The sequence below is a fragment of the Taeniopygia guttata genome, chromosome 2 (genome assembly GCF_048771995.1).
Source record: "Taeniopygia guttata chromosome 2, bTaeGut7.mat, whole genome shotgun sequence".
Lineage (NCBI taxonomy): Eukaryota > Metazoa > Chordata > Aves > Passeriformes > Estrildidae > Taeniopygia > Taeniopygia guttata.
In genome coordinates this window covers 132485974-132512983 of record NC_133026.1, presented here as the reverse complement: position 1 = coordinate 132512983, position 27010 = coordinate 132485974, and the positions used below count along the sequence as shown (strand labels likewise).

At 38.4% G+C, this 27010-nt stretch overlaps 1 protein-coding gene across 1 annotated transcript in view; it reads left to right on the top strand.

The window, feature by feature from the left end:
- The first annotated feature begins 368 nt into the window (after positions 1-368).
- DPYS (dihydropyrimidinase) overlaps positions 369-27010 on the top strand; it is a 30420-nt gene continuing 3778 nt past the window's right edge. Inside the window, exons 1-8 of the mRNA XM_030266540.4 lie at positions 369-789; positions 3947-4105; positions 6231-6410; positions 7240-7429; positions 14107-14263; positions 15239-15380; positions 17229-17371; positions 26751-26958. Of these exons, the coding sequence (XP_030122400.4) occupies positions 520-789; positions 3947-4105; positions 6231-6410; positions 7240-7429; positions 14107-14263; positions 15239-15380; positions 17229-17371; positions 26751-26958 (1449 nt within the window). The 5' untranslated portion in view covers positions 369-519. The remainder of the gene's footprint in view (positions 790-3946; positions 4106-6230; positions 6411-7239; positions 7430-14106; positions 14264-15238; positions 15381-17228; positions 17372-26750; positions 26959-27010) is intronic.

Below are 27010 nucleotides of genomic sequence, written 5' to 3'. Positions count from 1 at the left end.
CTCAGGTCATTCCTGGGCTCTCTGGCTGCTTCTGTAGAGCGCTCAGCTCACCCTTGGTTTCCTAAAATGTGGCTGCAAAGAACTAAGTTTGCTTTTGGGCACCAAAGATGATAAAATAAGCACATTTTCAAAGCAGCTCAGGAAGTTGCAAACCCCCAGGTGCACAGGGCAGGCTGGAGCCGGTGCTGTGAGAGCACCGCAGACCCCCTGGAAGCCTGGCTCGCTTTGTCCAGGCAGAGTCCGGAGCAGAAAGGGCCAAGGGCAGCGCCCTGCTCCCATCCGTGTCACTGGGCTGCACGGAGCAGGGAGGTGGAGCTGCCGGGGGCAGAGGGGGCAGCTCCTCTGGTGTCTGTTTAAAGAGACCAGAGGTGGTCTGGTCTCGTTACAGACACCACACGCTCACTGTGGTGTGTGTTTAGGGCCCTTTGGAAAGAGCTGCTGCTCTGGGAGGAGGGGGCAGTGAAGTACTCTGAGGCAAGAGCAGCTTTCTGAGCTAAGGCCTCACTCTCCCCTGCTGACATGCCACCCCAAACCCGGGCTCGGCAGAGACTTTTGATCAAAGGGGGAAAAGTGGTGAATGATGACCTCTCTGTGGTGGCTGATGTGTATGTGGAAGATGGAGTGGTGCAGCAGGTGGGACCAAACTTAAACCCTGAGCCCTCGACTGGACTCGTTGTGCTGGATGCAACCAACAAGCTGGTGATCCCTGGAGGCATTGATACTCACACACACATGGAGTTCCCTTTCATGGGAAGCAGATCAAAAGATGACTTCTATACTGGAACCAAGGTGGGTGCACATGTGCATGTCTCTGTGTGCATCTTGGCTTTCTCAGGGGTGCCTGCTGGTCGTCCAGTATTATTTCTAAAAGAGAGAATAGAATGTGAATCAAGCATGGCCAGTTGTTCTGTCCCTTTGACCAGGACATTGTTGTAAAGCAGTTGGCATACTCAGAGGTCCACCCTCAACCAGTATGTTGTTTGGGCTCCTTCAGGAACTATTGTAATTGCAGGGGTCAATAGAGGCAGGCATTAACCCTGGCTGTCAGCATGCAGACTATGACCTGCTTTGGTACATGCATCAAGCTTCTCTGAGCAAAGGTTAACTAAAGCAACAGTTTAATTCCCCTGTGCTGTTTAAGTACTTCTGTGGCAATCTGATCTTTCTCCTCTGTTAGCATAAGGGAATGCAGACTTTTTTTCTGTCACTTTGGTGCTTACTGTGTCTCTCAATGAAAGTCCACTTCAAATACACTTTATTAAAGTATCTAATTTCTCTTAGTTTTACACTTGGAGTGGGTTTTTTCCCAGCTTTTTAGCTGATCTTATTATATTCCCTAAATATGAATAGTGTATCAATTACTCATATTAGCAGTATTATGCATCATCTCCATGCAATTGCCATAACCAAAATTTTCAAGGCACTTTTCTAAGAGCTATGTTGCGCAGACTGAAATCCTTTGTTCACAGAAATGATCACATTGCCCTACTTGGCTTGTCTGCTAGCCATCACCTTCACAGAGACTGTTATACCCAGTTCCTCTCACTGGAGAACTGGGGTTTACTAAAAAGCAGAAAATAAGTTTTTAAGGTTTTCTGAGTAACTGAGGTACTTATAGAACAGGGAGGCTGCAAAACAGAGGCTGCATATGCAAAACAGGATGTCCAGATAGTCACTTCAGTGTCTACAAGAAAATTCTAGATCCAGCTTAGCAATCAGATGTCAAAACATTTTATTTTGTGGCTATTCTTAACCCAGGTCAAAGTGTCGAAAGTGTTCAGACCTATTCACTGAAGGTTATCATCTGACAAATATTCTGTCAAGAAATTCAGTGAGATAGAGTTATATTCCAACTATTGTGAAATATGCTACAATGATTAGCTAAGATTTACCCATTCAGTTGAATAAGTAAAGGCACTTTATAGATAGAAGGGGGAAAAGATGTAGGAATAAAAAGAGACTTCAAGTGGAGTTGTGGAACCCACGATGTTTCTTTTTTCTTGAAATCTATAAACTTTCTTTAAATCCTGTTTAACAAACAAGTCAATCAGACTTATTGAAAAATATTTTACAGTTTTAACAACTTTTCCTGGAGAAAATGTTTTGCTCAATTCATTAGATATTATAAATACTTGTGCCACTCTCCAAACTTCTCTTTTTGCAAAATATACTGACATATTTACAATTATTCTTCTGATTTTGAAGTGAACAGAAGGAAGAAAGAGACTAATTGTTGTAGAAAAAGGAAGAGTAATATGGCATGAGGGACCTGGCTAGATGGGCTGAGTCCAGCAATACAAGGTTTAACAAGTCCTAGTGCAGCGTCCTGCACTTCAGCCACAACAACCCCCTGCAGCATTACAGGCTGGGGACAGAGTGGCTGGACAGTGCCCAGGGGATCTGGGGGTGCTGGTTGACAACAGTGAACATGAGCCAATATGTGCCAGGTGGCCAAGAAGGCCAATGGCATCCTGGCCTGTATCAGCAATAGTGTGGCCAGCAGGAGCAGGGAGGTCATTCTTCCACTGTACTGGGCACTGGAGAGGCTGCACCTTGAGTGCTGTCCTTGAGTCCAGTCCTGCGCCCCTCAATTCAGGAAGAGCATTGAGGTGCTCAGATGCATCCAGAGAAGGGCAACAAGGCTGGTGAAGGGTCTGGAGCACAAGCCCTGTGAGGAGCAGCTGAGTGATCTGGGGCTGTTTAGCCTGGAGGAGACTCAGGGGAGACCTCAGCTCTTTCTGCAAATCCTTGAAAGGAGAGTGCAGCCAGGTGGGGCGTGGTCTCCCAGGCAACCCACAACAGGACAAGAGTCTTAATCTGTGCCAGGGGAAGTTTAGGCTGGACATTAGGAAAAAATGGGAGTCACCATCTCTGGAAGTGTTTAAAAAAGACTGGATGTGTCATTTAGTGCCGTGGTTTAGTTGATAAGGTGGTGTTAGGTCATAGGTTGGACTTGATCTCAGAGGTCTTTTTGAACCTAGTTAATTCTGTGATTCTCTGATCCTGTGAATTTGAACTGTGCATATTTTGATCTGAATTGGCTGTTACCATTTTGCAAAGGGACATTGTTCAGAGCAATAGAGAGGATTTCTTTTGCTTATCTGGAAGAAAGCAACAATTTCAAAAGAGGAACTGTACTGGATCAATTTCTTTTAGTCAAGGATCTGGCATCTGAGTAACTTTTTTCCCCTCCAAAGGCAAGAAAAGTAATAATTCAGTTGTCCATAAAGAAGAGTGGAAATTATTGGTTAAAAAGCAAATTTTGATCACCATTCATCTGTTAAGTAAAGTTGTAGGTTAGTTTATTACTTGACAACATTTTTGTAGAGGATGTAAATTGCTCATTCTATTTAAGACCCTCTATACAGTTTTACTAAATGATATCCTGTTACTGATAAAAATATACTTTTAAACACTTGTAAAATATTTTAGTATTAGTCATGAATTTGGGGCTTTTCATATTGTATTTTCAAACTCAATGGGGTTTTTTGTTGTTGATGTGTATTTTCCCCTTAATACTTGCCTGTCACTCAGGCTTGTTTTTTCTACTACATAGACTCTGAGGAAGCACATCTCAAGTTGACTGTGCTCTTCTAATGCTCTTCCTCCTCAGTGATTCCATACACTTGAGGAATGTCACTGATGCATGAACACTACAGACACATCTCCCAGTCTTTGATAAGTTTTTGTACATGAAGAGAAGCTTCTCCTTCAGCATGAGAATTTCACTTGGATTCTCTTGAGCATGGTTTTGAGTAGCTTTTTCTCAAAGCAAATGAAATTAATCTCTATAATAATTTTTCAAGTCTGGACTTTACTCAGGGGAAGTCTTCAGTGGCTTTTGGCTTTTCAGTCTGTCCAGATTAATTGATGTAAGGGAGTTGGAGAGGGTGGGAGGAAATTTGCATTCTTTCTGATTGCTAAATACTAACTTTATTCTTTCCAGGCAGCTATAGCAGGAGGAACCACTATGATCATCGACTTTGCCATCCCTCAGAAAGGTTGTTCTCTTACTGAAGCTTTTGATACATGGAAAAGCTGGGCAGACCCTAAAGTCTGCTGTGATTATTCATTGCACGTGGCAGTTACATGGTGGAGCAACAAGGTAGAAACAAGAGCTGATTTAATTCCATAAATTTGTGCCACACCTGATTTGAATCAGTCTTCACATGCTAAATAGTGCTGGCTGGTTAGTGGTTTTGTGATTAAAAACAACATTTGAAATAGCCCACACCCTTCTGAGAGTATGTGTATTTGAAAGTCTGCAGATAGCCTATATCTCTGGATAATACTGCACAAAGTTAAAGGTAGGGATTGTGCAAGACCAAGACCAGGCAGGTCAGAGGAGGAAAGAGGTGTTTACAATAATTTTGTCTTTTGTTGCTTGAACACTTGGTATTGTATGCTTCTGATGAGTTTTGGTAGTTTTGGTTTTTGTTTCTTTTTTAGTAAGGGTATACATGAAAAACATGGTACTTGACTTTCATTTGTAGAAGAAATGAAATTTTTTTCCTGGGTGATTGCAGTAAAACCCATTTAAAGTAAAGCAAGACTGTAGCCAATAGTACACTGAATGTGAAATAATCTTAAAAACCTTTTTTGAATTTACATATGGGAAAATCACCTTTGCTGAGTGAATGTTTGCTGACAGCTTGAAAGCTTTACTGATAAATTAATTTTTCAGGTGCTTGATATCTATTTGAATGAGATCCATGTTTTACAAGATGACTTGGGATTCTCAGAGAAGTATGCATCAGTACACAGATATATTAAGTAAATTCCTATTTTATACATGAGTACTACTTCTAATTTTCAAATTCTAAAATATACGCACAAAAGCCTTCATTCTGCAAACAACACATCTTTGGTATTCTGTGTACTGAGTGCTAAAATAGGCTGACCACAACTTCTAACTTAAGGCAAAGTAATGAAATAAATTATCCAATGAAATTTGACTAACGTGCATTTGAAACAGCCTCAGCAGACAATAGTGGAATTGTACGAAGAATCCAATAAAAATAGGGAGATGTAAATAAATTAAATGTTCTAGTTCATATTAAGAATGTAACTGTTTATAAAGGCCAAGATGAAAAGAAGTAGATTGTAGCTGCAAAAGGCCTGGGTGAAAAAGACTGATATGTCATGCCCATCTAATGAGTTCTCATCTCATCAGGATTTGAACTATTAATTAAAAACATACATTCTTTACAATGCCTTCTGTTAGTTGTAGTAAACAGTGAAGAGGACAAATGATATGCCTCTATATTTGTGCCAGAGGAGGGCCTTCTGTCAAGTATTTATTTGATAACTCCCACTCAAGATGTGCTCCTGTTCCTCCTCTGGATAACTAAAAAAAATTTCCTTGAATATTTTACATATCTTATGCTTCTTGGGCAGATCCAACCAGATTATTAGAGAGAAGATGAAAAATAATATTTTACTTTTTGAAAGGAATAAATCCCATGGAAATTGTAATAGCATTACAGATACATGTCAATTATTGTAACCATCATTTTACTGGGAAGGGAGAGGCAAAGTTATGTAATATATGTTTCTAGCTAACCAGTTGTGCAAGAAACATTTAGACTAAGATATGTGTATTTCTTTCTTGGTGATGTAATGTTTTGCTGGACTTCATAGGCTCTAGCAGAAGCAGAGGATCCTAACAAGTGGCGAATAAAAAAAAAAAAAAAAAAAGCAGGCCTGCACTTAACATTTTGTAGCTGTTTTATTTGACAACAAAATGTTTCAAAAGGCTGTGTGTGTTGTGTTTAGAGTAAGGACAAAGCTCTAAAAGATGAAATCTTTTCTGTCACCGTGTCGTTTGGTAGAAGCTGCAGCCCATTGCAATCCAATTTTGAAAATCAGTTTTGCACAAATGTCCATGTTGTGTGAGTTGGACACATTGACTGTAATATTAGAATGGGTGTTTTCAACATCAAGAGGTTTATTTGAAATAAAATTCTGCCTCATTACCTTTCTAAAAAGCATTCCCTCCTGCAATTAGATTGTGCTTCCAATATTTGCACTGCAGTACTACTCTTTTATATATTTTGAGAATCAATTTGGTGCAAGAAGACATATTTAAAGACTATAAGTCTTTAAATATGTGACTTGGGCCATTTGTACTGAACATATGTTTGATGGGTGAGTAAAGGTTCACCATTTATGCTTAAAATTTCTTTATACAAAATTATTAATATGTAAAATATAATTGCTGTATTTTTCAGGTGAAGCAAGAAATGGAAAGTCTTGTTCAAAACAAAGGTGTCAACTCCTTCAAGATGTTTATGGCCTATAAAGATATATACATGGTTAATGATGAGGAGCTATATGAAGCCTTTTCCTGCTGTAAGGAACTTGGGGCAATTGCTCAAGTCCATGCGGAGAATGGGGAACTCATTGCACAGGTGCACATTTGACATTTTGTCATCAAAGTCAGGAATATAGATGGTCCTGACCCTAGGTCTCTCCAGACATAGTCAGCTCATGTAACAGAAGCAAATCCAGAAGTATGGAGAAAGCTCCCCTGGCTGGGCACAGAAGTCTCAACATCCCTCTATACATAATTAGCTTCACTTCATACTTGCTTCTGCCACCTTAGTGCTGTGTGGAGGCACTGAGAGTTCTGGGGACCTGAGGGTATAACTCCACTGGTGATACTCGACATCAGTGATAACTCGAGGGGCTATAATAGAATAGTTTCTTCAACTATTCCAGTCAGCAGCACCCCAGGCCCCATAACGGAAATTAATTCATTTGTAAATAATCTCAAATCAGCAATACTAAAATTCCTCGAACAGAGTAGAGACAAAACCTTATGGCCTCTTAAAAGCTTGGAGTTTTCTGGATATGCATTTTTGTGCTTGGTAAAAATCTTTTCCTTTTTTCTTTCCAATGAGCGTCAGTAGCATCATTGGACATCCTTGGCCATGATATTTAGGTGTACGTATTGAGAGAGTGGCAGGGTTTTCAAGAGCAGTGATTTAATCCTACAAGCCAGTGAAGTCTGTTCTTTGAATTTACTTAGGTATTCTGAGACCTGAGTGTATTGAGAGATATGTTCGATTTCAGATAAAACTATGGTAACTTATTTTGGAAAAAAAAAATCATAACTGCCTAGTTATTTTTTTCCTTGAACTGGTTGCAATGGCTGGTTCAGAATCAATTTGACTGACAGCATGCTCATGACACCATAGATACGTTTAACATTTCTTCATGCTTTTGTCTGGTACTCAGAATGCAAAGAAGATGCTGGCAATGGGAATAACTGGCCCTGAGGGTCATGAACTGTGTCGTCCTGAAGAAGTGGAAGCTGAAGCTACACAAAGAGCAATTACCATAGCACATGCTGTAAACTGCCCCCTTTATGTAGTCCATGTAATGAGTAAATCTTCAGCAAAGGTGATAAGTAATGCACGAAGAGAAGGTAAAAGTTGTAATTCTTTTCTATTTGGACAATGGCATTGGAGGAAGGGTCACAGAAAACCAAACTCAGCATTAGTGTTTTACTTATCATGGGTATCATAAGCTTCAGATCATGGGTGAATTTCTTGGAGCAGGATGTCTAAATTGTGTGTGCATGTGTGTGTGTGTTGTTGGGCCCAAGGGGAGCAATGTGGAAGAACAGCAATCAGAATTGAGACTTTCCTTTCTCCCCAGAGCAAACTTTTTTCTCTTTGCACTGTCAAAATACAGGCCAAGGTCAAAGTGATTGCCAGAACATCATTATTGCATTAAAAATCATGTGACCAGTTCAAGACAATAAATACTCTGCTGTTCTCCTCTCTTGAGTTTGTCTGCAAGACTTTACCAGATACCTTGATGAGAAATTCTATAACAGAGACCACACCATATTTTTGCAGACAGTGCCATGATGACTCCTATTCACTGGGCATTTCAAGTCATGGTGAAGATGACAATGCTTGAAAGCCTTGATTTTCACCAGGGCAGAGTTGCTCAGGTTTGCACTGCAGTGTTCACAAATAACTCTGATCAGCCAAGGGGGGCTGACTTTCCTGTTAGGTAGACTAGAAGCAGCCTGAAGGCCCTTAGGTATTCAGGATGTTTTATCTCCTCATCTATAAATTCATCCACAGCAGCACGTGGAACAACAGCATTATGAGGAGACATTACCAAGGTGGAAGGAGCAGGATAGGAGCCCAAGATTTGGAGGACCTAAAATTATGTGACCTCATTATCTTTTTACATCTTTTTTATTATGTTTTTACATCTTTTGCATTTACAGCTTGTTTTCACCTGACTTGATAGGAATTGCATACAGACTTCTGTTTCCCTGTATCTTTTCTTTAGATAATGCCCACACAGGGGGAGTATTTTATTAATATTAAAATGTAGAGAATGAGATCATGATAAATCAACACAGTGTGATGTCATTGTACTAATATAGATGGATATGTTTATGCACAGTATGTATGACCATGGCTTCTAGTAAGTTTCAACAGTAATTCAAGTTTGTAAAAGAACTTACCAGAATATATTTTATTGGCACATCTTTTTGTACTGTGCTATGTTGGATTCCTCCACTAGATGCCAGTGCTGCCAGGAATGTGGATTATATCCATCTGTTGGTTGTACATTCACAGGCATCATGTGAACATTAACTACAAGAAGTTAGGACAACAGTAAAATACCCAGATTAAAGATGAAAAACTGGCTGTGAAGACCTAAGCCAGTGTTTTATAATACACTGTTCAAGTAAAGAATTTTATGCTGACAGTAAATACTGTAAAACATTGATTAGGCGTGAGTTGTAAGAAGTCTGCAGTGCCAGTTTGGTTACTGAGGATAGATGTATGCTTTTTCAATATGTACAAAGAAAAAAATTGGGGAAATTGATGCACATGGTGGAGCAAATTGTATTTTATGGCTTCCTGGGCTGCTGCAGTCAGATTCATCAATGCTTCCCTTTGTGCACAGCAACATATAACATATTTTCATAATTCATATTGATCTGCATAGAAGTATACTGTTTAGAAAAAAGAAATCTAAGTTTGATTAAGAAATTTCAAGAGATAACTAGAGTACCACAAAGGTAGTTACAAGAATTGTAGTTTTTAATGAGAATGATCGGTATGAATTTTGGTAATTGGAAATTCAGTACTGTTGGTTTCAGTAGAAGTTATTTTTCATTTTTCAGTAAAGAGTGGTAATAAAAAGCAAGGAGTTCCAGACAAAAAAAAAATATATTATCAAAGTATTGTATGAATGACATAAATAAAACTCAAGTATTTTGATGAAAGACATTCAATTTGGACAGGTTAAAAACTACTCTAAATGTGAAAGTTGTGTATACTCTTAAATACTGGAAGCCTCTCAATCATTTGTAATATTTACTCTAAAACAGTTTATGCATCTTTTCAATATCATTTCTCCGTGTCTTCCTGCTAGTTACAATTGTGAATTTTTTCATGTTCCTTCACTTAGCATGAAATACAAAGTGTGTGTGCATATTCATCCTTGCTCATGTCACAGGAAGATTGATAGCCCTTCCAATTCTATCACTGACCCTCAGAAGGGGAAAAATGGATCTTCAGTGAGTGAAATCTATTTTCTGGTTGACAGTGTGATACCAGAATTGAATTGCAATTGCATTGCTTCTCAAATTCTATGGGATAATGATTTTCTTAGTCAAAAATGTAAGTCAGAGCCCAACTCTTCCTTGTCACTCATTTAGCTATACAAGGTGAGAGTTAATATTAGAGGCTGAAGGCCAGATAGAGCTTGCTCAAGACAGTAGGTATAATTCTGTTGTCTTCAGTGAGCTATGGCTCAGACCTTGAAGGTTACAATCAGTCATACACAGTGTAAAGGAACAGCAGTTCTTATTCTAGATTAAGCAAATTTAAGAGAAGGAGGTGAGCAGAAGTCTTTCCTTCTCTCTTACGTGCCAGAGTTCACCATCTATGTCTGATCTGATCTCCAGCAACAACGCTCAAGGAAGGAAGCCTCCAGATTATAGCAGCATGTTTTTCATGTACATCTGTAATAGCTGCTGAATATTCAACAGGGAATCCAAAATTCCAATTGTGACTATGTTGGAGAGGGACAGGCTAACTCATGTCCCCATACTGTTATTTTTGGGGGGTCCTATCAACCTGTTTGTCAAAAGCAATGGTTCATCAGTTCTTCACTGAGAGGATCAAAGACAGCACCTCTGTGAGAATAGCAGTGTGTGACAGGTGTGACAGCACTTCTGTCCTTGCTTGTCTCCGTGGGCTGTTTCTTCATGCCAGTGCAAAATATGGCCTTGAATCTTGACAGAGTAGATAGAGGAATTGTATTCTTCTACAGAAGGGCAGTTTGATATATTTGTGTGCATGACACTCTCATTCCCTTAAGTGGGAAGACAAAAGGCATTCTCTTCCTGTTATTGTGTAAAATCTTCCCTCCAGTGAGAATAAAAGGCTCAAGAGCTCTCATGTCAGGCAGTGCAGCTCCTTCTCCTTATGAGGATTACCTGATGTGAACTTACTGGGGAAAATTAATATGGCCTTGTCTCCCACTCCTGCCACCCGAAATGCTTGTGGAGAGAGCAAGGCTAATAAAATGTGATTTAGGGGTACATGATTTATACTGTGTCCTCCTGAAAAATGCTTTCAATCTAAGCTAAATCTCAGCTACAGCTGGAGACCATAGAATCATAGAGTGGTTTGGGTTGGAAGGGACCTTAAAGATCATCCAGTGTGATGATTAAAATCATGTCCCTTTCCTCATTTAATGTGATGCTATAGCCAGGAAATGGGACTTTATAATGGAAACCTGGAGAGCACAATCTTACTGAAAAAGTAATTTTTTATAAAAGTTTCTCCTTTCAAAAAAAGTGCATAGAAATAGATGTCCTTGGCCAGATTGTAAGAAGCTTACTTAGGCTTACAAGATTGCTTCCTACCAACAGTCACGGGTTTTGTCTCTTCTCAGTGAGAGGAAAGGCATGCCCATTGCTGAGGGAATACAAACTCTCAAGCTGATTCTGAGCATAGGAATGCAACTAAAAATGTCATCTTTTTAGCTGTCTCATGCAGGACATCTCAGGTCCAGGCTGTATATAGCCTAATGGATGCAATACTATCCCTGATTCAGTAAACCTTGCCTTGCAGTTCTGCTCCTTTCAGAGCACAGCTTGTGAACATCTTTGCCCCATATGACCCTATCTTAAGTGCTTCTAAAACTTCTACTAGAATAAGAACATATGGACCAGTTTTTCAAATCTGTAAATGTTAGTTGATGTTTATCAGTATTGCAACTCTTTTTGAGTTCTGGTAGGTGGTACAAAAATAACAGTTGAATGCTCTTCTTTTTGATAAAGTAATCTATTAAATATAGCTCTGGCTAGCCAATTAGGGCATCTGAAAAAAAGTCACCAAATACACAGCTGTTTACCAGCTGCTCAGAGGTGTCAGGAACACCAAACAGCAGAACACTTAGTGGTTCCTATTTTAATTGAATGCTGGGAAATATAACAATTTGAAAGACATGATTTATTACTGCATTACTTCACTTCTATGCCTATAGGCAGAAATCAATCAAGCTAGAAGAGCCTTAATGCAGAATTTCCTTGTTGCCAGTTCAGCTGAAAGAGCCTTAGTGCAGAATTTCCTTTTTACTCAGTTTAAAGCAAAATCTTGATATTATTGTATCCTTCAGGCTGGCTAGTCATGCCCAAGTGAAATGCACGAAATTGCACATTCAGCAGAACTGTCCAGAGGTAGTCTGTTGAAACTGCAGTGCTCAGACTCAAAATCACTTGAGGGAATAACTTCTACTTCTCCCCACTCATGGGAACAAAGGGAGTTGGACAGCTCAAACTCTGACTGCAGAAATACTGTCATCAGCTATGGTACATGAGTTAGAATCAGTTCAGTATATCCAACTGTGAGCTTAGAAACTTCTTTTCACTTTCATGTGGTGAAACCATGATGAGAAAATTATTTTCCTATTATCCTCTGAAGAATTTATTGAGCAAAAAAAAAGTCTTTCCTTGTAATTTTAATTTTAATAATTTGTAGCTATGTCCTAATGTTTCCTAGCTCAGGTTTACTTTGGATGAAAGCTTCTTCAGCTTGTTTAAATGCAGTAGGAGAGGCACAAACCACAATTCCCTTTCCCTCTCCTTTCTGGTAGCTTTGATATTGAAAAATATGTCAAAAGACTAATAGGTAAATACGATAGATTAGTTATATATACCAGACCTTCTCTATATACATCTAGATTGGTGGCAGCCTACCCTCAAATACAATATTTGGAGTTGGCCAGGGAAGGCCAAGGGTTCCTGCAAGAGTCAGGGAAGACCTTGAGCTAAGGTGAATCAGGTTTCATCCTGATTTCATCCATTCTCCTGGTTTTATCCATATCTCTTCTTAGGTTTCATCATTCAGCTCTGAATTAAGAAAACACTAATCTGCTCAAATGTTCCCATCAATGAGTGGTCACATGACTTCCATGCATGGCCTCATAGTCGGTGCTTTTGAGTTCCTCCAAAAATGTAAAAAAACAGTAAATAACTGCCAAAGTTTTTTCAAGTCTAAAAAATGGTGGTCTCCCACTGAGTTCAAGTATTAATCTATACAATCTAAAATATGTAAATAAGTGGGACTGAGAACTTAGACTGCTCCAAGCCAATATGAGACAAGCACACTGAGTTTGTCGGAGTATGCTGAGGTGGTTGTAGCAAATTAGTAATACTAATAGGGAGTCCTTAGTCTGTGGATGAAGTTGTACTAGGTACTACTTGGAATAAATGTACAATACAGTAACACCAAAGCAGACCTTGACACCATGTAGAGATAAAGTTGTATGAAGCTTTTTAGCAAATCTGGCACCAAAGATTTCAGGAATAGTACTACTGCAATGAGAAATGTATTTTGAAAATAACTGAGCTCCTCAGTAGCTACCTATGCCAGTGCAGGTGTTATAATCCAGTAGCTCACAGCAGTAGCAGTTTAATGTACAGAGAGGGATCTGCAAAGCTTTGCTTTTTGTTTTCCCACAGTACCATGACTGCACTCATGACTTGCACTCAGAAAGTCAGAGAACGGTCACAATGTTGTATGACTGAGCAATCACCAGCTGTGGCCTTGCTGGGGCAATGCAGCGATGGTTCCATTAAAACTGTGCCTGAAGTGAAATCTGGCATACAATGCAAAGTACCCACTGTCTGTAGGATCAGGGGAGGGAGAAGGCTCTTGCTGGGACCCAGCAGAGGCTGCATTTAATCAACACTAAGTGGCCTCTGGATGGGTGTAGGAGGTCCCAGCTTATTCTGGTTCTTTAGTGACCATTGCAGTTGGAGACATTTCCACTTGTCAGCTGCAGAACTGCAAAGTATGTGCACCACTCTCTCAGGGAGTGAAACATCTTGTTCTGATGAGTTTCAAATCCATGTTTCCCAGGAGAAAAAAGTAGTTAAAATATGCTAGCTCTGTCCAAAGGTTAACAGCCAGTCTGGATTGGTGTTTCCTCTTCTGAGGAAAATAGGATACTGTGCAGCAAGGGATAAAAGATTAAAATTTGGGAGATAACTTTTTAAATTAAGTTATTTATAGTTTTTGATTTGGGAAATCTTTCTATACTTTCTGGTTTATGTCTCCTGCCATATTGTTCTTCCTGGCATAATTATAGCCTGACAATTAAAAGTGCCACCTTGCAAAGTCTGTATGCTGTATATATTAACTTACACTGTTATGTAGTCAGTAATTTCAGAGCACCAAACAGGTGCTACCAAGTATATGAATCTTAAACATAATTAATGCAACTGAGGACTGCTTTTCTTTTGAAATCTCAGTCACATTCCTAGTAAACAATGTGTAAAACCCATTATAGTATATCTGTCAACAATTTAATTAAAAAACTTGCCCAAGCAATGTTCTTAGGAGGAAATATATTTTGAAATCACTAGCAGAAAATTCAGAACAAAGATGCTGTGTTATAGCTTAGTTTATTATGCCCTTCCATATGTAGGTGTTTAATTTGAAACACTCATTCAAATTTCAATTCATTGCCACCAAAAACATCCTTAGCAGAGGAAATACAAGTTATGCATTTTTATGTTGTTTGATGATGATAATTTTGCTTTACATTTTTCAGGAAAGGTGGTTTATGGGGAGCCTATTGCTGCAAGCCTTGGCACTGATGGCACCAACTACTGGAATAAAGACTGGGCTCATGCTGCAGCATATGTGATGGGACCCCCACTGAGACCAGATCCATCTACTCCTGGTTTCCTCATGAACTTACTGGCCAAGTAAGCAGATGAACAAACATTGACCACTGATACCCAAATGTACAGCAAATTTTGTCAGGATTACATAATAGCAGGCTGATGCTCTGGAGATTTTCTAAGTACAGAATGCTACATTATCAGAAAGGAGAAATGGAGGGTGAAATCACAGATGAAAATAATTTTTCTTTTCGTCTTTTATTTCTTTGAACTCTTATGATCTTCTGTCCACATATGATTTTATTCAATAAGCTTTGCCTTGCTCATACCACAGCAAAAATTGTAACATGACCAGGAAGCCAGACTGTAAGTCAGTGGGAAATGTGTAAAAGGTGAGGTCACAGCTAGATTTTCTGGGGTTTGTTGTCAGCTGCCTATTTTGCTTGAAATTCAAATGCTGCATAAAACTAAGCCTGCTAACTTCTGAAGGTAGATACAAGGTATTCACTTCAGATTGTCTACTTCAGAAGGATGTAGAAAAAGAAGTATCTTTAGGATATCTACACTTAACAAGATATGTGGTTTGCTGGTATTTCATTACCAGTAAAGGTTAACTCCACAAAAGGGTTGAATTTGATAGAAGAGCCTGTAAAGGTATTCCTGAACACAGGCTGTTGTGTAGATCCATAGTAATTTCAGAGGTCATATGGAGTGACACAGACTAAAATTGCCCAAAGTGAGGATGAAACCAAGCTGCTTGCTGTAGGTGAAGTGGACAGTCTTCCATTTGTGGGATGTCTTTGACATACCCAGAGTTAGAGTCAGTGTTGGTGCTTGTTTTCTTCTGAGAGGTTTCTGAAGAGGAACCTGCTTCATAGGGCAGCTAGCTGTTACTGTGGAGCCAGTCTTGGAGGATGGGACTGAGGACAGGCTGGCAGGGCATATCAGTTTTTTTCTTGAAGGATGGATGTCTTGATCTACCCAGCCTTACAACAGGTTTTCCTCTGTGGTAGTGTCTGGTATGTGCACTGATTCATAATGAACTTTGTTTCTCTGCAGTGGTGACCTATCTGTGACAGGGACAGACAATTGCACCTTTGACATATGCCAGAAAGCTCTGGGCAAAGATGACTTCACAAAAATCCCTAATGGAGTGAATGGTGTGGAGGATAGGATGTCAGTCATATGGGAAAAAGGCGTTGTAAGTATATCAAAATGTCCAAACATAGAGGTAATTGATTTCTCCCACAAAACATTATCTCTCAACAGGTATTAACTCTTCAGTTTTATCAAGTGTGTTCATCATAAGATAACTCATTCAATTGAAAACTATAACAGTCCTCATTAGCTCTCACTTTATGCTCATGGAAGAAGATTCTTAGTGTTTAAAGTATTTCACTAAAGAATCATTTCTGTTTTTTAGCAGTAAAGGATTGCTATTGTTTCAGTGGTACTGCAAGTATATTCCCTTGAAGAATTTTTTTCAATTCGTGACATGACAATAAAAGAGGTGCCTACAGTTTCAACTCTATCAGCTGTGTATTTTTTCCTTTTTGATCTCTCTCCAGTTTAGCCATTGGAGGAATTTGCACAGTGGTGTGCCTGTCAACTTCTAATTTTTGTTTTAAGAAATGCTTCTCTAATGTGATAAATTGAAATGAGCAACTTCAAGTCCCACTGACTTCAGCTTCTCATACCAACATAAGGTAGTGTCAGAAGGTCGGTGCTTTTCAGACAATGTCTGATGAGAGGGTAGTTAAGGAAATCTCTCAAGGAAGCTGCTGAATATTAGGTGTTATGATTGCTCTGGCTAATGCAAAACTGTTATGTTCTGGAAGCTCTAGTTCTATTGAAGTTCTCTTGCAGTAGTGAAGTCACGTTGATAATGCACTGTGAAGCATATTCATTTGTCACAGTATAATTACCTACCTCACACCCTTGGTAAAAATGTGGTTTGTGATATCTTTTTTATCTGTATTTGGGATTCAGCTCCAGTTAGTATGTACGAAACACACACACTTGTGCCTATACTTGCCTGTGGTACAGTTCTAGTGAGATCTCTTATGGTGTAAACAGAAATCTATGTGTGGTTCATATGAAACTGAGGCATGAATGTGTTCATCAGTGCTGCTTTTGAACAGTGCATCCTGTTGGGCAAGATTATTTCTTAAAAGTTCTTCAATTGATAAGATCTTCCCTTTTTTTCATTTGTAAAATATTATACAGCTGTGTGAGTTTGTTCTAATAGCTTCCCTCTCTTCTCACACAGCATTAATTAGAATAGCAGTGTTCACCATTTTGTTTATACTTTTCTTCTCAGATGACTGCTCACAGGACACCATAAACATGTTTTTAAGATATTGTGATTCCCAGACTGACCTGTGCACAATATTACTGCCAGTGTAGGTGGCTTTCCAAACTAACAACAGTCATGGAAGCTGGATTAAATTAGTTACAGTGGACAGTCTCAGAACACATGTATATCCATTGTTACTTTCTATTTTGATGAAATGTCACATGAGCAAAAATTGTTTTTATATTATTTGATTGCAGCATTTGATGATCACTGCTATAGTCTGTGTCATTTCTAAAGAAATCTACAAATCAGTTTTCCTATATTACACATTGTACCTTGCCTTGCCGTTATCACCTTCTAGGCTCCCCTTGATACTGTGTCACCATTTTCAAAACGAAAATACTTGAGAAATGTTACATTTCCTGAGGAAATTGCTGAGCAGGACTACAAATTTAAAGCAAGCTAAAACATTTGATTTTAGTTGACCTGAGGTTGGATCCACAGTGTTTGGTTTAAAGTTGTCTTTTTTTTCCTCTTTGCTATGTGATAAAATAAGATAAAGTTACTGCATTTAGTGAAAGTACATTGATTATGGGCATCTGAAACAAGTAGTTACTTTTGCTTCTAAATTCTTCTGTATGATATTTAAAAGAACATATGGATGTCACTCATCCTAATTTTTCAACTAGAAGAACATTTTTTCATTCCTTGTTTAAAAAAGTAGTAAGTTTGCTTTTGTGTACTGTTTTGCAGCACAGTGGAAAAATGGATGAAAACAGATTTGTAGCTGTTACCAGCACAAATGCAGCAAAAATCTTTAACCTTTACCCAAAGAAGGGAAGAATTGCTGTGGGCTCTGATGCTGACATTGTAATTTGGGATCCTAAAGCTACAAGGTATGCATGGGAAGTTGTTCTCCCTACCCACCCCCCTGCCTCCCCTGCTTCCAGCCTTTCTGCAGGAAAAAAGCAGCACAAAGCCTTTGTACAATGATAAGCCTTCAGCTGAGGTTATGGTGGTTTTATATAGCACCTCGTGTGAATTAATTAAAGGGTTTTTTCTCCCACAATAGTGTATGTAAGGAGAGATCTTTGATCTCTAGATGGATTAAAAAGCATTCTCTCTGATTGCTGACCAAGTGCAAAAATTAAAAACTCTTTACATTATGCAACGAGGGCTTGGTATCCTGAGAGTAAAAATAACTCCTTTGGGATTTCAGAGCAACTCTTTTTAGTGCTGGAGTGTGTTTGAATTCCTTCACTGCAAAGGGCAGAGAGAAGAGCCTGCTGCAGTATGACCTGTGACAAACTTGTGGTTTAAACTTAGAGCCACTTAAAACCTGTTCAAAGGTGGATTGAACTTACTTCTGAAGCTCAATCTTTTCATGCTTATGCTTTTTTTCAAGGAGTTTTCTGATTGTGTGCACTATAATTCTGCTAGAATAGAGCTTGTTGCACTGACAGATGCACAAACAGTGTCCTGGTGTCTCACCCCGCATGACTTGATACGTGGTATATTTTTGCTAGAAAGGGCACAAAGTGTCTTTCTAGGAACCTCAACTCACACAGCCTACTGTGCATTACAGCTGATTCCTGTCCTCACACCATCAGCCAACTCCACAGTCAGGACTCTATAAATATTTCAGGAATTATGTCTTAAGTCTTGTTCTGGCTCTTATGCCCATCCTGGTCTTGTTTAAACTGCCTAGAAATGGTCTGAGGGCTGTCTGTCACAGAGCCAGGTCTCCTGGGGAGTTGTCTCTCAGCTGAGGTGCCTACGAGCTCTGTGAGTGCATCTCCACAGTTCCAGTGCAGGGTAACTCAGGCCTGCAGGTACTCTAGCAGCCAAGCCCTACCTCTGACCACCCGTGCACACCGCAGCAGCAGGTCAGGAGGTGTTCTGGGGTGGTGGTTTTCTTCATGGGCTCAGCTCAGTTGTGACCATACAACTGTGCTTTCACCCTTTGATTTTTGAGAAGAAAAAAGTTGAATACTCTGTTCATGCTGTAGGAAAGTTCTGAAACATAACTGGACATGTCTGATTTTGGTAGCCAAATAGATAACATGCTCCACACCCTCTCCCCAGTCCTAGCTTTACCTTACACAAACAAAAGTCTTTTGACCAATCTTCTTGTTTTTTGATTTTTGATACAGAATTTTCACTCATTTCAGTATATTAATGAGTACCAAAAACGTGTGAAAGTGTGAAGTCTTCTGTGTTTTAAGCTACAACTTTTGAGGATATGGAAGCTGCTATTCAGAAGTCCCACAAAAAAAGTGACAGCACCAGCAAAAGAAGTTTCAGGAGTGACAACAACCCAAATAAATATAGAGGCTTGCCCAGTGCTTGGTCAGGGAGATTTTCATGTGCATTATGCCTTCTGGCATGTTGAGCAGGCATATTTTGAGATACCAGCACTGAGCTATTTCAGGACAGTGTAGCTACGGACTCTGATTTAAAAAACCCCTGAAGGATTGTTTTCTGAGCTCTCTTCTGCTGTGCCTGGGGACAAATGAATCTAGAGGGATAGCAGAGTTCTGACAATCTTCTCAAGGTGCTTTGTCATCTCCTGTAATTTTTTTTTTTTTTTTTTTTTTTTTTTTGCTTCTCAAACATTTCTTCTGCTTCCCTTCACTCTCTCCTGAGTGCTCTAATTGCCTTTTCACCCTCTTTGTCTGTGAAGGTGCAGATTTTTTTAAAGTATTTTTTAAACATTTAAATTGTATTTTCTTATTGAGCAAGCTTATTTTAAGTGCAGCCAATATTTTTCTTCCTGATCTGGTACTGTTCCAATTGTTAATCCATTTGGGTTTGCTGGGAACAGGATCTCTGCAGATACAATTTTGTGAACTATATGAGAAAGTATAAATAAATCTCACTGGAACTTGTCTATTAATTTCACTACAAATCCTGAAGAGGGCATAAACAGACCAGCAGAAAAAAGTGATCTGGCTAATGCATTTCAGCCATTTAAGTTGTTACACAAAGCCATTTAAGATGTTACACAAAGCATTCCTATGCTTCGTTGATTCTGGGGAGTGATTTTCAGTTTCACAATAGGCTTGTTCCTCTTTCTTGCTAAGTTCTTCCTCTTTTGTGCATGACTTTTTATCTTGTTTGCAACTATAAGTCTTGCAAGAGGGAAGTGCAATTTTCCAGTTCTGGTTTGAGGTTGTTTTGCTGTAGTCTTAAAATTCTGATTGATACCACCCTAATGACTTAGAAAATTGCTGAAGTATTGCTTTGAGGAATTGATCTTATCACTACCTGTCAGAGGAAGTCTATACAGAAGATTCTAGAGTCATTTAGAAAGGTAGTGCAGCTCTTTCATACAAAAACTTTATCCCCGCAAAATCAGCTGCATTTCCCCACCCACATCATTGCACAATAACATCAGGTACTATCTGAGCACTCAGGATTTTCCCTTTCTAGGTTACAAAACCCTAGTGAATTCAATGTGATGGCTCTGCAAACTGGGAACAATTGCAATTTAACGTTCTGCTTCCAGCACTCTGCTGCTCTAGCTGAAGCTTTCAAGTGTCAGCTTCATTGACTGGCCTATTTCTGTAACATTTTCTGGTAATTTGTGCAGAAAATACTATATCAACAGATATAATATTTGCTACTGTGTTTAAAAGCATCTGAATATTGATTTTAGCAGGTCTACATGACAGCAAGCATTATTGGGAAGAAAACATTAAATGTACAAATTGGTTAGAAAAACTGCATTGCAAAAGATGGGTTGTGAGTCTTGCTAAAGTAGGTGTTTTTGTTAGATTCCTTATACTTATTCCATTCATTAAAAACCACAAAAATACAAAAGGGATCGGTTGGTTTATTGCAAGCCATGTGCTACCAAATATCATATTGCAGACCTCAACACCCTCAGCATCTGTGCATACAGGATTGTTCTGTGAAAGCTTCTTGGGAAAATGCATGTAGGCAGCAAATGTGTACTCACTGTACCATCTTATTTTAATCTGTGCTTTGATCAAGATTGTTCACTGACTCCTTTTGTGGCTGCACACAAATAATATAAAAGCCCCAAGTCTGTGAGACAAAAGCAAATGTAAAGGCTTTTTCAGGAGGCAAAAGCAAAGTAAGGGAAAGGGAATTTCACCCGTCAGCAAGTAAGTGTCCTCTATAGCTGATGCCTTTAGCTGTTGAAAGCAAGCAAGAGTATAAAATCTCTAGGGTTTCTTTCAGAAATGCTCAGCAAGGAATCTAAATACTGCAGTACCAAATTCAGGCAATGAAAAGAGCTGAGCATCCCTTGTAAAGTAGGGGCAGAAGGTCCTAAAGATCTTGTAAAGAGACATCCAGCTCCCAGCAGATATTAGAGCTCAATTAATTCACTGTAGCCTGTCGGAGCCTTGCAAGTAAACTCTGGATCAGGTCCCAAAGGCAAGATCAAACACCCATAAGGATAAAAAACCTGTCTCAAATAGAGTTTAACTTTCTAAGTCCAGCCACTTCCTTATAACAACATGCATATTGAGAAGCCACACTCCCCAGGGTTTTTCCCTCATTAAATATAGCTGAGAAGTTAGATACTTCTGATTGCAAAGGCAGAGCTGGCTGTGCAGGTAGCACTATCCTCTTTGGGCTTTGCTGGAGTGGCCCGCTTTGGCAGGCCCAGCATGTGCCCCACATGTGCTGGTGGAGCTGGGCTCAAGCCCTGAGCAGGGCAGTGGTGGCTGCAGCCTCAGTACAGCTGCCAGAGTGGGACCCCTGACCTGCAGGAGGTGTGGGAAGCCTTTAGTGGGGACAGAAGGGAGGAAAAAGACAGGTCACTATGTAATCTACCTGCCTGAAATGACAGAGGAAGATGTGTTTTCTAGTTTCTAGTATTTTTTTCATTTTAAGGGAAAGAGTGACTGGATATGAATCAGCAAAATGCTGGAGTTCCCCAGTCTCTGGCATATGTTCCCTCAGTGCCTTTGTTTCCATGCAGATATGTTCATGGCTAGATCTTTTGTGTTTCTTAGGACCAAAATCTGTAGCCTATGTCCATCTCATTTGTAGTCAAGTCTTCAGCCTCAGAGGCTTAAGTGGGGACGTTACAATGTTTAAGCACTCTGCCAAGTAACTGCCTGTAATTTTTAGTAACACAAGAGAGGAAGAAACCAAGATGTTAGCAGAGGATTAGAATAAATAATGCTGTAACTGTCTTACTCTTTTGATGAATGAGCATAATTTTGAATACTGAATATATGGATGACTGCATCTAATCACAATGAGACAAAATGAAATAATGTGGCATACAAATATCTATGTATAGGACAAGTATGTTCTGGCATTTTCAATAGCCCCATGTTCTTCTGCACAAGTGAAAGCGGTGTGCATGCATGAATGTACACTAATTCATCAGAATCCTGCTAAAGACATCTTATCTCAAATTAAGAAAATGGGGAGAATGAAACAATAGGCACAAATTAAAATATAGGAAATTCTATTTCAGCATGATAAATAATACTGTTTTTCTGTGATAGTGATCAAACACTGGCACAGATTGTCCATAGAGATTGTTGATCTCCATCTTTGGAGGCACTTAAAACCCAGTCTAACATAGCCCTGAAAAGCCTACTTTGACTGACCCTGATCAGAACAGAGGGCTTGGAATAGATGATCTCCAGAGATGATTCCCAACCTCAGTGACACTGGTTCTGTGACCTGTAACAAGATAAGCCTCTCTGAGAGTGCTTGATGTTTGTTTCCCTAGTAAGTTGCAGTCTCTAAAATATCACTTCTCCTCAGAGAAGCGAATCTCAGAAATGTTACCCAAAAAATTAAATAATTCTTTTTTTCTCCTTACATAATTTTGACTTTTTTCCCCTTGTAAACACTTCTCACTTGTAAAGATATTCTCTAGTCATTGAGTAGACTAATTTGCGTTCTCTTTGTATGCTTTTCTGCAAGCTGTTTTATCATTACTGCTTCTCTTCTGCCCACAGTTTTTCACAAATGTTCACTTCTGTTCTTGGAAGCTTGGAACAATTGGTAGGACCAGACTGGATAATATGTTGACAAATGAGCTACTTACCATAATAAAAAAATTATTTTGTTGTCATTGTCTACCCCCCTTAAAATGATGAGTTTTAGGAGACATGATTACATGAAATAAATATCCCATTTCTTCAGATAAGTCACTTTCATCTGAAGTTCCCAAACATCAACTTCCTGCCTCTTCTTGCATCTCTTTTTATCTACAAATCTTCTCAATGCATATGACTACTCAAAAGTAATTTTATTGAAGATATTTTTTAAGACGCTAGGAGCACAACTTTACAAATAGCTGCCTGCGTATTTTTACATATGCAGTTACTGCAATTCCTCAATATAAAGTAGGTCATGAGGTTTCTAATCCACATTATAGACTTATAGCTAGGATTTTTACATATAGATTTTAAGACTTTCTTATATTTCCTCTATTTTCTTTTTCCTGTTCTTTGCTTTTTTTTAAATAAAACTCTTAATTATCATTATAAATGAGTGGTGACTCAGAAATCACAGAAAGGTGAAAGACTTATTTTTTTCTAGATTTTAGAAAAGCGGGTTAACTATATGTAGAGTTCAAAGGCATCTGTAAGTGGTGAGAAGAGGCAACTCACAAACACTGACACTATCCCCAGCAAAGTGGCATTTCTCACCTGCCTCCAGCTCTGAAAAGCTCAGAGATACTGCACTATAAGCATTGAGAGAGGTTACTTACAGCTCAGATACTCACTCCTACATAAACTTGTTTTCTTTGGCAGTTGTCAACAACCAGCTGTTTTCAATTACAGACTTTATTACTATGTTTTAAATTAGGTAATTAATTGATTATAAAATAGGTGACCTCCCTTTACTGAAATGTTGAACAGGCTATTCTTGCCTGAGGGTTGTCATCTACAGCATTCCTTCATATTCCTGTCTCTGAACTTTTTAAAGAAATCTGGGTGAGGTATGTAGCCATTTCCATTGAATGTAGTTAAATTCTTAATTTGCTTACTTATGTGACCTTGAAAATTAAAAGGACGATATTTATGATAGTCAAAGTTTTGGTTCTAGAGCTGATGTAGCTTCATGTCCTATGCATTATGAAAGGTATAAGATCAATCTAATATCTAATGGTTTCCCTTCATCCATGTCCCCCTCCTGCCCAACTGTAACTCAGTGTTCACTGTTTCAGTCTCTGAAGCATAGACGTGCTTGTCGAGATTAAAACTGGTCCTTCTAATACCTTAACAAAGTTTTAGCTCATAACTTGAGCTGACTACCTGTGTAGTCTTGAAATTAACCCTACCTATTGCTGCACTAGTCTAAGCTGCTGCTCTTTTTCAAGTTTCAAGCTGCAGTCTGTAGTTTATTTAGTTACAATACTCTAGGAGTGGCTGTAAAGTCCTTTCTCACATAGAGCATAAATAAATACAGTACTACTAGTCACTGAATCCTCACACAGTTAGAGCAAATCTGTCAGCTGTTCTCAGACTAAATTACACTTTGACTCTAAATTAGTTGGACAAAATTATGGTGGTGAAAAAGACAATTTCAGAAGCATGTCTTCCTCTTTGGTACTAGAGGAATGGCAATGTATATATTAATAGCTTCAAATTGCTCTGCAAACCAGATGTATCAAAAGCAGCTGAAGTGAACTGCATGGAAACACTGATGTGAGTAAGAACAATCTAGGATTTGATGTGTTAAGAGTATCTTCTTTGTAGAGGAAAATGTTCTTTTAAATGTTGAAACAATTGTTCTGATTTCAGCCTTCATTTGAGAAAGGGTTGTTTGAAACAAGAGCCACTGCAATTTATAACCAGAATTAGATAATTTTACAAGTCTTATTTTAAAAATACAGTACAAATTTTTGAAACCTGGACTCAGAACCTGTTTTCATGATGAGTAACCCCTTATGTCAGGTATCACTTAGGATGCTGGAGGCAGCTGTTAAGTTGTACTCTACTATGGTGGTAGTCCTAGTTTCTTAGATTATTACTGGGTTACAACTGCTTTTGCTGTTAACTGGGAATAAACATCAGAACTTTGCTAAGCTGACTTCTACTGAAATTGGTGATACAGCTATAAACAGTCTTGCATAAGGTTGCTGAATTGCAAGCTTCAGACCCAAACATCTAGTTCTATTTGCATGCTTGCTTGCTACCTGAAACTTTTACTGACATTGACAAAGTCAAAGGGTTAAGTCACAAGCAAATTTTGGTGATTTCCATCAGGGAAAATGCACTTCACCTTCAGAAAGGGCAGTGTGATCAACAGCTTGTTTCAACAGAAGAACTGCAAATGAATTCTATTGAGGTTTGTTGCTGAGGCAAGCTCTGGAAATGTGTTTTGTCCTCTTGCAAGGTTTAGCTGTACAAATGGATATTACTTTAAAATGTGCCAACTTCCATTCATTTTGTATCTTTAAATGAAGGACATACCTCTGAGACATAGTTACCTTTAGTGATCCTGTTCTAGCCCATTTAAACAGCTCACATGTTGATGAAGGATCTTGCCTTATTTTTTTGTGTTTCCTCACATTACCCTCTCCATTTTTCTTTTCATGTCCTGGTGCTATTGTGCAAGTTGATTGGATATATACGCAGAGAATGCTAAAGATTATTATATTACAGTAGTTCTTACTTACTGTTTTTAGCAATTGGACCCATAAGGGTAATGCAATAAGCTAGAGGAATATGTTCAGAAACTCCTGATAGGGCTATAATAACAACCATGGATAAATTTGTTCAACAGCATTTGATAGGACCAGTGAAAACAAGAGAGGTTTGAATTTTCCCAACGTAAGGTGATGCTGATATTGGGGAGCAGGTTTGCATAGGTTTTCTGTCCAAGGTGTGTTGTATAAGGTAAAGTTTTTACTCCTATGGGTTGACTGGTCATAGACGGTATTTACGTATATAGCCATTGAAATGTCAGTTACCACCAAGATTTAAATGTAGCCCTTAGCAGAACCAATTGGACTTAGTTCAACAGAATGATATGAAAGGAAACTCAGAATCACTCCATGAATTCTTTTTTCTTCTTTATAAGTAATATTTTTGAATATTTAGTATTATTGTTTTTGAAAATGGCTATACTTCAAATAAGATACAGGTTTTTGTGGTTTTTTCATTTTGATATGGATTGACTAAAGTTTAAAAAAATTCTTCTCCAGCTTGATAAATATTTTAATCTATTAATATTCCATATTTATTTTGACTTTGATAATTCCTTTGCAGACAGATGTAGTTTCTGGAATAATATGAATGCATGTATATGCATTATAGTATATGCATGATAGATTTTTGATTCTGTGAGCACCCATCCTGGAAAAAGCCCGACTTGTAGCCCAAAGCATGAAGCTTCTTTATTTTCAGAAACTATAAATGACAATAAAAATATAAACTCTTTAAATGATATATATAATCTGTAGCTAGGAAGTTAATAAAATAATTTACTGAAATTTAAAGTCTGTTATTACAGTATATAGTAAGTGGCTTAGTAGGGAAAATAGACAATAAAGGAAGTATACACGGCCTGGACTTCCAGATAGTAATGTCAGCTCTAGCATTGGCTCTGCCTTTAAAGTAGCCAGTTGGGGTTGGAAAAATTGTCTAGAAAAATTTAAATAATGTAGAATGAGGTCTATATGTACAAAAAGCAATAATACAATCATTCAAATGAGTACTGAAGTCTGAAGTTCTAATTTACTTAATACCATTGGAGGAAAGGTATGTAGAAGTGTGATGTCATTATTATTTAGCAACCTTAAGATATTTGGACTGTCAGTCATTAAATCAATCGAGCTCACACTAAGCATTACCAAAAATCATTATCATCTACTGACTTTCCAATGAAATGTTATTTGTGAGACTCAATCTGTGAAACATTGCAGCCATGCTTTTCAAACTTGAAATTGCAAGTCATTCCAAATAAAAGGTCAGAGCATTTTCTGATTGAATTGTGCATAGATATTTGCTTGACAAGGCAAAATAAAATCATGTTATCCAAAGAAAATATTACAACCTGATTTTTTTTCCACTAATCTCTTTTGAAGTGGAAAATTTTACATTTAAAGGCTGCTGAGTTCTGTCCTTTTGACTCCCTCTTCATTCTTTTCAAATGCAATTACTGTTCAATGAAATGTTATTGCGCTATCCTATTTTTACAGCTGCTCTATGATATACTGTACAGGGTTGTAGTTAAATAATGTTGCTATATCAATTTATCAAAATTTTATAATGAAGTCAAATGCAAGAATCATAGTAATTTTTGTGTGTTGTTTTGCAAACACAGGACAATATCTGCAAAGACACATCACCAGGCAAATAACTTCAATATATTTGAAGGAATGGTCTGCCATGGAGTTCCAGTCGTGACAGTTTCAAGAGGCAAAGTGGTTTATGAAGGTGGAGTTTTCAATGTCACAGCAGGAGAAGGCAAATATGTCTCCCGTCCACCATTCCCTCCATATGTCTACAAACGAGTCAGGCAGCGGGAACAGGTTAATTAAACGAATAAATCTCTGTAATGCCTTATACAACATGAGGATAACT